The sequence below is a fragment of the Anastrepha obliqua genome, chromosome 3, assembly GCF_027943255.1.
Source record: "Anastrepha obliqua isolate idAnaObli1 chromosome 3, idAnaObli1_1.0, whole genome shotgun sequence".
Taxonomy (NCBI): Eukaryota; Metazoa; Arthropoda; class Insecta; order Diptera; family Tephritidae; genus Anastrepha; species Anastrepha obliqua.
Window position 1 is genome coordinate 65,668,636 of NC_072894.1, and position 12,067 is coordinate 65,680,702.

At 35.1% G+C, this 12,067-nt stretch overlaps 1 protein-coding gene across 1 annotated transcript; it reads left to right on the forward strand.

The window, feature by feature from the left end:
* Positions 1-3,128: 3,128 nt before the first annotated feature.
* LOC129241419 (protein bric-a-brac 2-like) lies at positions 3,129-10,471 on the forward strand. The gene is made up of 3 exons (XM_054877713.1): positions 3,129-3,187; positions 6,275-6,702; positions 7,774-10,471. Exons 1-3 carry the CDS (start codon positions 3,133-3,135, stop codon positions 8,653-8,655), a joined length of 1,365 nt encoding a protein of 454 aa, XP_054733688.1. The 5' UTR covers positions 3,129-3,132; the 3' UTR covers positions 8,656-10,471.
* The last annotated feature ends 1,596 nt before the right edge of the window (positions 10,472-12,067 follow it).

The window sequence follows — 12,067 nt, forward strand, 5'->3', positions numbered from 1 at the left end:
TGGTCATCTGTTGACGTCGATGGTCGTCCGTAGCGCTCCAAGTCATCAACACGTTCTCGACCCTCTTTGAAGTCTTTGTACCACTTATAAACATTTTGCGACATGGTCGAATCACCAAATGCCTTCTGCAGCATGCTAAACGTTTCCGCAGCCGAAATTTCATTCCGCAAACAAAATTTGATGGCACTTCTCTGCTCAATCAAATCAGACATTGTAAAAATCGAAAAATGCACTCTTGGTCATTTGGTAAACACAAGCGTAAATATATTAATGATAATGACATTCACATGAAAGTTGGCCCAGATGTTATTAACAGTGCTGCAAACTCATGAAAAAAATAACTAGAGCGAAATTTGAATCCCGCGAAGTTTGACAAATAAATTCACCTTACTTTTTGCCCACAGTAGTATGTATGTAAATGAAATTTTGACCCTAAATCATATTTCAGTTACTTCGTTTTAATAAAATCAGTTTGAAAATTTGATCCTGAGGCTGCTTTGAGTTTGGATGACCAGTTGGGTTTTGGTGAATATTTTATTCAATCAACTATCTATAAAGTTTAAATACATTATTGCGATATAGAATTAAGAGAGAAGAGAGTGGAATGTTATAATTACAAGCATTTGTGTGGATGCATGTATAATGCACCGCAATATGGGTATGAAATTAAGAGTATCTTATATAGCATTAATCCAATTTTTTCGATATCGTTGTCATTTAATTTCTGAACAACATAATTTTATTTAGATTAATTCTCTAAAAACAAAAAAAAATATATATTAGTGGCTTTCTGCATTGATGTCAAATGATATCAAACAACTTTTGACTCGTGTATAGTTTGGTCCACACGTACTATTCCCTTCCAAAGAAAACCATAAATACATAATTTGCAGTGACAGCGAATCGACAATCTAGGATATTCTGAACTCAGTTAATAAGTCCCCAGTAATCACAAAAATTCGCAAATAGGTTTAGTCAAAATTATGTGTGTTCCGGGTCAAACCGGTCAAACAAAGAGCCATTATAATTTTTGAATACACTCTTCCAGAAGATATAAAAAATGAGTAACTTCGTTGTGCAAATGGAATCAGTACCAACATCACTATAAACTACTCATTTCTTCGAAGCTCAAAAATCAATAGCCGTCATTTCATCATGCCGGAATATTAAGACCGTCGATTGTCTGAGAATTGGCCATACAGTTTCATAATTATTACTCATTTGAATAAATAAATAAAAAATAATAATTTAAACCGATTTGCATAAATGTTTAGAGCTAAAATAGAATCTTATTAACAAGTTATGTAAAATATTGTCACTCCAGACGTGCTCTTCTTCAAATTATTACAGGTTTTCATACGGGGTAGTATTCTTTTTTTTATTAAAAAAAAAATAATAATAACACACATTTTTGTCTGAAGATTTCTTTTGTTTTAATTTTATTTCATTATTTATGGAACACAATTTCATTCATGGCTGCCTCAGTTGCTTCGCAGTAAGGCATCCTGTTATCTTAGATTTCCAAAACCTTGGTGACGATTTTTGGCGGTATATCTCGAATGGCTTACTCGATATTCGTCTTAAGAGCCTCAATCGTTATTGGATTATTCGCATAACATAGGCCATTCACGGCCCCCCACAAAAAAGATTTAACGGCTTCAAATCGTAGCTTCGAAGTGGCTAATTGACGGCGACGTCAATACGATTGATGGCTGATAATACAATTACCGAACTTAGTCCTTAAAATATCGATTTCGTGTTTTCAATATCCGGCTACAAAAAATCGTTTATCATGCACTTATGCGCTCTGTAATGCTCACGGTTGACCGAAAGCATTTTCAAAGAAAAATTAGCCAGCAATACCAACGTTCCAAAATTTGCAACAAAGGGTCACTCTCTGTATCTCTGAGGTTGCATTGCTTTCTCGGTGATCAGGTTTTCCGATCCGTGGATGATAGTTTACTAGGTTTTGCCATTTGCTATGGTGAAAAACAAAATTGTGAGAGTAACTTTGATTGACACGCAGAATTCGACTACTATTTTCACACATATTTGGTCACTCGTCCAATCAGTCGTCGCCCAGAAGGCCACGCATTAGCATGAGCGTATACCTATACTACGTATACCCGGTTATGTCAGTCAATCTGATTCCTTCAAAATCATTGAGAGTTGGTTAACGTTTTGATGTTGGCCACACCGTTGAATATGAGAATGCGTTTCGTGAGAAAAGATGATTGAATGGTGGCGAGCGCTCAATGAACTTCGCGAATAAATTCATTTATTTTTTTCATTTTATAAACAAAACGGAAGTATATATTGAACTAACAGTGGTGATGTATTTAGATCTCTCTGAATATTGAGTTGCGCCAATACTTTCAATCGCTCTCCTTCAGGCCTGTTGCGCCGATAAGTTTTAACGTTTTTAAGGTGAAAAATGATCGTAGCGCAGCGTAGCATTAATTCGCAGAAATTGGTGCATAAATTGTGTATCGCAAGAATACAAAGCTTCGATAAACGTTTCATGTCGATTCTTTGAAAGAATCTTGGAACAAAATCTGAAGCCAGGAGCAAATTTTTGCTTGATATGAACAAGGGTTTTCAAGAGTAACTCTTCGACAACTTTTTGCGCAATTTAATTTTCAATGAATTCGGGAACGTTGTTCGGCCATACTTCTCGGAAGGCATACATTTTTTTGTTTTTTGATAGTTGTGCCTAATTCTTCTTCATTAAGTTCTGCACATGTTTTTGTATCATGGATAGTAATTAGTAAATTCTTCTAAATACTGATCCAAAAATGAAAGAGAAATAGATAAGCGTTAATATTCTTCCACATTTCCAGCGTATTTGTCTCGATTTTTTTGACGTCTTATTCGTCAAAGAGCTACTACCGAAGTTTGTAAGCACCTTTCGTATTGTAAGTATCAGGTAATCAGGTATTGAATTCCTAAACACTTGATGAAATTCTATTATTACATAAATAACTGGTTATTGCAGCAATATTCGCAACTTTTACTGATTTTGAAAATTATGCCTATATAAATTAAAAATTAAATATTCATATTACTTAAGTAAAACCAAATGGGTATAATAAAGTTAATTTTTAATTAAATATTTTATATTTACAGGCTAAAATGATTGAAAGCGGACATCCCTGGATGGGTGGGGCATCAACCTCTTCAGTAACAGGTTAGTTAATTAATTAAAAAAATACCAAAACAAAAAAATTGTAATATAATATCAAATCACTTTTTAACTCGGATTGTTGATTTGATTTTATCTCATATTATACAAGGTGGCGTAAAATTAACCTTCCGATAGGGTGATTAATTTTGCCCCAACCAGCCTGAATTTTACTACCAGCAATTCCTGATATATTGATTTAAAAATATTTTAATTACCAAAAAATCAATTAAACAAAAAGTATTAACGGAATTACAAACATAAATAGTCTCAAAATAAATTTTCCCTCCATATATGCTAAACAAAAAGAAAGTAAATTTATCAATTCAGCATTTGCTGAATAACTCTTAGCTTAGGTAAATTAATAAATGTTTACTTGGTCCTTTTATATGAATTAAATTTATTCTTTCCTTTTTGGAAACTTCAAATCAATCAAATCAATATTAACGATTTGTTTAGGCAACACAACAACTTTTGAAGAGTTTCGCCTAAAACTTTTGAATCTTCGGTTTGTACTACAAGGCAAATGATACGCGTTATCCTAGGCTAAGTATATGAAGGTCCTAGTCTATATGAAGCCCAGTTTTGTTTTTGCATAACCTTTTTACTAAAAAAAAAAAAATATTTTTAGAAATTGGAAATATTTATTTTGGCCTTTCGCGCTCCACTGCTTGTCTGTCCGTATACTGTAGCTGTCTATTTCACAAGTGTCAAATATGATTAACGTATAAGGTTGTCAAAAAAGTTTTCCGGTATTTTTATTGAATTTTCAATTGTTCATAAAATTGGTTATAATAATGCGATTTAAGTCAAATATGCGCCGTTTTGTTCGATGACGAGTTCCCATCGAGATGCCAACTTCATAATGCCGCTCTTATAGAAGCTCGCTCCCCTATTGTCAAAAAACTCGGAGAGCCAATTTTCACAGGACTCTCTTGAGGACAACTTCCGACTACCAAGCTCGTTCGCCATGGACAGAAATGGGTGGTAATCACTTGGTGTGAGATCCGGACTATACGGTGGATGCAAAAGAACCTCCCATCCGAGCTCCCGGAGCTTCTGGCGCGTCACCAAAGATGTGTGTGGCCTGGCGTTGTCCTGATGGAAGACAATTCGGCCTCTGTTGATCAAAGATGGCCTCTTCTGCATGAGTGCTGCATTCATGCGGTCCAGTTGTTGGTAGTACAGGTCCGAATTGAGCGTTTGGCCATAGGGGAGCAGCTCATAGTGGATGATTTCCTGCCAATCCCACCAAACACACAGAAGAACCTTCCTGGCCGTCAGTCCAGGCTTGGCCACCGTCTGGGCAGCTTCACCGCTTATCGACCACGACCGTTTGCGCTTCACGTTATCTTAAGTGACCCACTTTTCATCGCCAGTCCCCATCCGCTTCGAAAACGGGTCGATTTTGTTGCGATTCAGAAGCTATTCGCATGCATCCATACGGGCAAAAATGTTGTTTTGCGTCAAGTCGTGTGGCACCCATACATCGAGCTTCTTTTTGAATCCAAGCTTCTTCAAATGGTTTATAACGGTTTGATGACTGATGCCCAGCTGTTGGCCGATGATACGGCTGCTACTATGCCGGTCTCTTTCGATCAATTCAGCGATTTTATGGCAATTTTTGACGACAGGCCTTCCGGACCGTGGCGCATCTTCGATCACCTCTGCCCCAGAACGAAAACGTTGAAACCATCGTTGTGCGGTGGAAATGGAAACTGTATCGGGTCCATAAACTGCACAAATGTTATTGGCAGCATGAGATGCATTTTTGCCTTTATCGTAGTAGTACTGTAAAATATGCCGTATTTTCTCTTTATTTTACTCCATGTTTGCGACGCTATAACTCACGAATGTCTAAAAGCAAACAACAATTAAACACGTGTTAGCACGTGAAAAGAGCTTTCCAAAAAGCTGTAGCGTGAACCGATGCGACGAATACAACTAGAACTACGCGCTTGCAAAGACAAGCTTGCGGAAATACCGCAAGACTTTTTTGACAACCTTATATCTATCTTCCCATAGTGTGATTAATTTTGCGCCACCTTGTATTTATAAAAATGATTATATATGGACATTTTCTGCAATACGTAATGGTGTTTTGTCTTCTTGTAATAGCTTCGCAATTCTGCTCTGCGCTAAATTTTTTGGTTTTAATTGGTGTATGTATATTTAACACTAATTGACCGGTTACAAAATTGAATTTAAAAGTATAAACTGACTATTTGTTCCTTGGTTAATTTAATTTTATATAAATTCATATATTAATTTAGCAGTTCGCATTTTTTTGTGTTTGATTTATGCATTAAAAAAAATTTAAAATTTGTTTTGAAAAAAAAAAACAATTATTGCATAACCGGTCAAATGACCGGTTGTGGTAAGAATAGGTATACGTGATACACCGGTACGGTTAGTGTTAAAGGGTTCCTCTCTGTGGCATTTTCCACCCTCCACAATGAGGGTGAGTGCTGTCTAACTGATTTTAATTTATCTATTAAGTTTATTAAGCTCGTCAAAGCAGTTGTGGGAAAACTTTAATTCTAGTTTTTATTTAAAATCGTTCTATTTCATTTTATTGCATTGTATAGTATTTAATATACTTACATACGTACCTTTGCGGAAGTCTTGAATTGCTTTTGTTCCAAATATTCTCATATAAAAGCCCAACATTTTCATAAGGCGTTTGTCAACATTTTCGTAATGTTGCCACCAACGCGAGTTTAGCGAATTTAGGTGGTAACAGTAGACCAGCTGATTTGCTTTTTTTTTCTTTCGCGTGTATATTACATTCGGATGCCAGCACAAAATTAAATAACAAAACGTATTATTTAAAAACAAACTTATAATTTGAAAACTGAAATTTTGTAATGAATTTAAATTCATAAAGTTTTTTACAAGTAAATAAAATAATGAGAAAGTTCGCTATTTGTTTTAAATAAATAAATAAATAAATGACTATTTCAACGTGACCTTTAATGAATTCGCCTTGGTTGTCATATAATGTGATGACATTTTTTCGAGAAAAGAAAACACTATAAATTGTTTTTTTCGACATTTCAAATTATCTCCTTCTCTTTCTCATTTTCGTCTCAGCAGACAGTTATCAATATCAACTGCAATCAATGTGGCAAAAATGTTGGAATACTAATCAACAAAATTTGGTACAACAATTGCGCTTTCGTGAACGTGGCCCGTTAAAGTCTTGGCGTCCCGAAGCAATGGCCGAAGCTATATTTAGTGTGTTGAAGGAGGGTCTTTCGCTATCACAGGCCGCACGCAAATATGATATTCCCTATCCCACTTTTGTGCTATATGCAAATCGTGTGCATAACATGTTGGGCCCATCGTTGGATGGTGGTGCCGATCCACGTCCAAAAGCGCGCGGACGTCCACAACGTATTTTGTTGGGCATGTGGCCGGAGGAACTGATACGCTCGGTTATAAAAGCGGTTGTGTTTAGGGATTATCGCGAGATTAAAGAGGATATGGGGCATGTGTATGCCAATGGACAAATGCAAGCGGTAAGTCAATAGAACTGAATGTGTTCATATGTGTATGAACGTCTATTTTTATGCATCAACAATTAGAAATATGATTGAATAGTTTTTGCAGTTTTCGGTCTATTGCATTGTTTTGGGTTTTTAAGCGTTATATTGGGGTGTGTACATGAATACCATTAGATATTTGGATAAAATCATTTTCTATAAAATTTACTACTATATCTGTCTGTACTAATGATCATTCTATACTAAGAAGGCTTTACCATATATAAAAATTCCACACTAACCCGTCTTAGAATGAAATTTACAGGCAGGTCAAATAGATTAACAATTAAGTATCTGCTAAAGGTCATTATAAAACACACTAATATAAAGGATTTATTTTTGATAGTGTTGCCACTTAGTTTTTTATTGAAAATAAACGGTTTTTGATATGGGTTTGTTTTCTCAGCATTTCAGAATCTTTTTAATAATGCAAAAAATAGCAGGGTTGCCATCACCTCTAATGTTTATTTATATAATACATATTTTAAATGTAAATGGTAGATGCTAAAACACGGGTATGAAAAGTATGTTAAAATATTCCGCTTAGGACTTAAAGTTTGTAAAGTTATCACACAAGTTTTTTTCTTACAAAATTATTTTCGATTTTAATTAAATAGTGATTTTAGAAATAAAAATTTTGCTTTTTCATACCAATTTAAATTTTGTTTAGAGAATTTTGCCATCGGTTAATAAAGTATTAATTTAAAATACGCATATCGCAGAAGAACTCCCTATTTCCAAAACTTTGCAGAAATTAAAAGGTAAATTTTACTCTCGCTCGCGCTAGACTATAGTAATTCTGTAGATTATAGCAATTCGACAGTACTGCCAGTGAGACGTCTCTGTAAAATGAATAAAAGCAAACTTTTTAGAATTAAACTTTTTAGAATTAAAATTATTTAAAAAGAAATGCATTCAAACGCTTAGGCCATAGTTCATTAGAATCTACTTATTATGCGTAAACTTTATCTTAATTTCTCCTTTTTAATAATTTCGTACTTAATAATTTCCTTTCTGCTTTTTTCTCAATTCTCCCTTACTCTATAGGCTTCCTCATTTGGTGTAGCTGGTAATGCTGCTGTCGCAGCCGCTGCGGCTAATGGCTATCATAATGCCGCCAAACTCGCCGCACAGAATGCTGCCCTTGCGCCACCCGATTCGCCCAGTCCACTCTCCACCATGACCGAAACATTGCGCCGCCAAATAATGTCACAGCAGCAGCAATCACCCATCTCGCAGACGATGAATATGTACAAATCGCCGGCATATTTGCAACGTTCCGAGATCGAAGATCAAGTATCGGCTGCGAATGCTAAGCAGCATGCGGAAGCGCGCCGCAGCTCAGATAGCATGCCTGATTTGAGCACACTGGGTGGATTGATGGGTATACCCGGGTTGAATGTGATGCCCACACAAGCAGCCTCACGTGTTAGTCAACTGCATCAGAGTGGTGCTAACTATGCCCGAGAGCGTGAACGTGAACGAGAACGTGAGCGCGAGCGAGAACGTGATCTAAAAGAAGCCATGCAAGCGCGTCAATATGGCAATCAGTCGCGTGGGTCTATCGGCGCAGTAAGTGGTGGAGGTAGTAGTAGTCAAAAGATGCCAGCCACTGCAGCTGCGGTCGCTGATCCGGCTGCCACCTATGCGCACTACAAGAATAAAGAGCATGCGACCAACTATGCATTTAATAAGCGGTTTGCCGAAACGCTGCCGCCTGGCATAGATTTCGAGGCGATCGCCAATGGATTGCTGCAAAAGACGGTAAATAAGAGTCCGCGTTTCGAAGATTTCTTCCCTAGTGAATTTTTTGGCAATGCCGAAAGTGGTGCCAGCGCTGGAGCGGCATATCCACCGACACGCGAATCGCCGCTAATGAAAATCAAGCTGGAGCATCAGGCGAATGCTGAAGTACCGCATGAGGATTAAAATGAAAAGATGGGAGAGAGAGAGAGGTTAGGAAAGGGAGCAGGAAAAATACAAAATGCTGAAGTAGTTGAAGTATTCTTTTAATGTGGAAGGGTAAGATAATAATTTAGTCACTGGAAGACATACCAGTGAACGTACGTATATGTATATGAAAATGTCTGCATATAGGAAATAAAGTTGAAAGGAGGGAGAAAGAATTCTTTAAGAATAAACTTTTTTGACTGCTATTAAACCCCAACGTTTGTAAGTTAGCTGATAAGTTTTAGGTTTAGGTACAAAAATAAAAACATGCAAGTATACACGCACACATGTACACACAAAAATATGCTAGCAAGCACTCAATTGAAAAAAATATATGCAAAAAAAAAATATATATATTTAAAAAGGTAAGTACGTATAATAATTTGATTAGCCGTAGGTGAGTGCTGAAGCTACACGCAAACGTATGAGCAGCGCTGATAAGTATGTTAAAAAAATTAAGTAAATAATATACATATTTACAGTTAGTTTTCCATTAGGTACTAAAACAGACAAAAATACAATAGTAAAAAACTGAAGTAGTAAATTAAGAAGAAAAATAAAAGGAAGGAAAACGTTGTCTTTTTTATTTCAACTACTACATACACATAATATATTACTCTACATGCATAAGATCTCGTTGTATGACACATACAAGTATACATATATGTAGTGTATTCTCTTATTTATTTGCTTCCCAGTGTTTGTCTAATGCTTGCATATTATACATACACATACATATGCATATGCTTACACATAAATACAATAATTTTTATTAAAACATTATTCTTACGTAATTAAAAAATATTTATGAAACTAAGTTTTTGAAAATAATAGACTTGAGCATTTTTAAATGTGCGAATAGGTGTCTAAGTGTCATTATATTTAATATTTTAAGCATAGGCGTGTGTATATGCTGTCAAACAAACAACAAAAAACAAAAGCTAGTAATAATAAGAAAAAATTAGTTATAGTGAAAAATAGAAAAAAGTTAGACTGCTAATAATGTTTTTTAATCCTAAACATCACGTCTGCTGACATTTGATATCCCTTCCAAATTACAAATGCCTTTTTTATTAAACAAAGAAAATTCCAAAATTAAGTTCTCTGAAAAATACTAAGCTAAGTATTTCTTGACTTCCTTTAAAACTATGGTTTAATTGTAAATAATGTACAAATGAAATTAAAAAGTGTAAAAAAGCTTCAAAACTAAGGCAAAGTAAAATATTAAATTATAAGTGAGATACTTTTGAAAAGTATACATACATATATATGCATACATATACAGGGTATTAAATAAAGGATGTGAAATATTTAATGATGTCATATATTCAGAATCGTTAGCTTGCGGACCTATGCTTATTAAGACTTCTTTGCTTCTTATGGTCCACACCAGTATATCCTTAAATATTTTAGATATTTTTTAACACCCTGTATGTGTATTTGGTGCAATTGCATAATCATAATTAATATAAACATATAGAAAGTTTGTGTTTCACACACATTCTTACGCGCACACAAGTAAAAAAGTTGCTTGCATACTTGGAAAACAAATTCCATGACTTGTGCTTTTGCGACTTTGGTGTTTACTATAAGTACATACATACATACATACAAAAATATATCTACTTTTCATTGTATTTACTAGCCACGTAGGTACGAAATAAGAAATAATAAAATTATATACATACATACAAATATACTACATAAAATGTAATGTAATGATAATTATTGGTGTATGCTAGAGAAAGTCAACAAACATGCATACATATAAAATGACGTGAATAAATATTTTAGTTAATCGTGAATATGAAAAAAAATAATAAATTACTCGTTATTATTTAAATTGGGAAGTGTGGTGAGTATGCAAACACTTATAGCAAATACTTATAATATCTCACCAGATGAAGCGAGTAAATCTACTTTGGAGTCGAACTACATATTTTTAGTCAAGGCTGTTAAAAAAAGTTGAGGGATTGTTTTGAGCCTGAGTGTACTAGAAATTCTCAAAAGGAAACAGTTGAGAATTTAAAATGATAATACAAAACATTAATAATGATTCATTATCGTTATACGTTCTCTTTAATTTTTAAATATGATAGTCGGCATACATCCTCCGCGGCTACGAGTCATATGTTAAAGGTGAGCCTAACAAAGAAAACACGTTTTTTTGTCTTCAAAAAAAGCTTTATTAATTAATGTTATTTCCATAAGGAGCACCGCAATCATTCTAGCGCGAGATTTCTTACTGGCGAGAATTTTTCTTTAGGTCTACGTACAGCCTGTAGTCGTTGGGAGCCAATTTTGGCGAATACGGTGAATATGGGAGCAATTCAAGTTCAAGTAGTTTTGCCATTGTTTTGGTTGACTTGCGATATGGTGATACAGTGCATTGTTTTGATGAGACACAATTTTTTTCCGTGCCACAAGCGGACGTTTCTTTGCAATTTCTGCATTCAAACACTGCGATAACGCTGTATAATATTTGCCTTCCCTTTCCCTTTTTCCCTTCTAAAATAATCGCTGAATATTACACTACGCACATTTTAAAATATTGATGCCATAACCTTTCCAGCCGATGGTTGTGCTTTCGGGCGTTTTGGACGAGGTTTACCAGCTTCTGCCCACTTAGATGACCATCGTTTTTATTCCGGAGTGAAATAATGGATGCATGTTTCATCCATTGTCACGTATCGACGCGAAAATTCCTGCATCATGTGCATCCGCGACCACGTTTGAACTCAGGAAGCCATCGTTTTATTGTTTTTTCCGATGAAGCCCAGGCCCCATAACACTTTTCAACTCACTGCTTTGCTTGAACGATATTTTTTCCCGTCAACAAACAGAGTAAAATTAAAACACGAATATTTTGTTTGATCCATTTTTTTTGAAAATAACAAAAGTAGCGTCACTCTAAGCGAAGTAACTCACGAACTAATGAATAGAATATCAAGAAATTTTAACAGCTGTCTTTTTAAGATTAGGTCTAACTGAAAAAGAGGTGAATGCAATAAAACTAGTGCCATCTATGTGCTATGTCGAAAGAAATATAGAACGATAATGCAGACTTTATGAACTTCGCGAACAGATTAAATTCTTCCAAAGCAAATTTCCATAATTTGGAAGTTTTTTTCAGAGGTTAAACAATTCACGATGAATTGCCAAGCTTGTCTGAACATAAATTTCAACACAGTTCGCCATTCTCACCTTATGCAGTTAAAAAAACAGCCGATATAAAAACGTTACACAAAAGTATTTAAACCTCTTTTCTGAGTTACCGTCCATCCTACCGATTTGAAGGCAATAACTTCCTTTAGTGCAAAAATGTTGACTCCTATAATAGGAGGCGTGACATCTGACATATAGACCAAAATATGAAAGTATATCGTAAACC

What these genes read in the sequence shown, in the direction of transcription:
- LOC129241419 (XM_054877713.1), top strand. Translation starts at nt 3,133, where the DNA reads ATGATTGAAAGCGGACATCCCTGGATGGGTGGGGCATCAACCTCTTCA. An exon ending in ATCAACCTCTTCAGTAACAG is followed by an intron (nt 3,188 to 6,274) that starts GTTAGTTAATTA and finishes TTTTCGTCTCAG; the next exon opens with CAGACAGTTATCAATATCAA. An exon ending in CCAATGGACAAATGCAAGCG is followed by an intron (nt 6,703 to 7,773) that starts GTAAGTCAATAG and finishes CTTACTCTATAG; the next exon opens with GCTTCCTCATTTGGTGTAGC.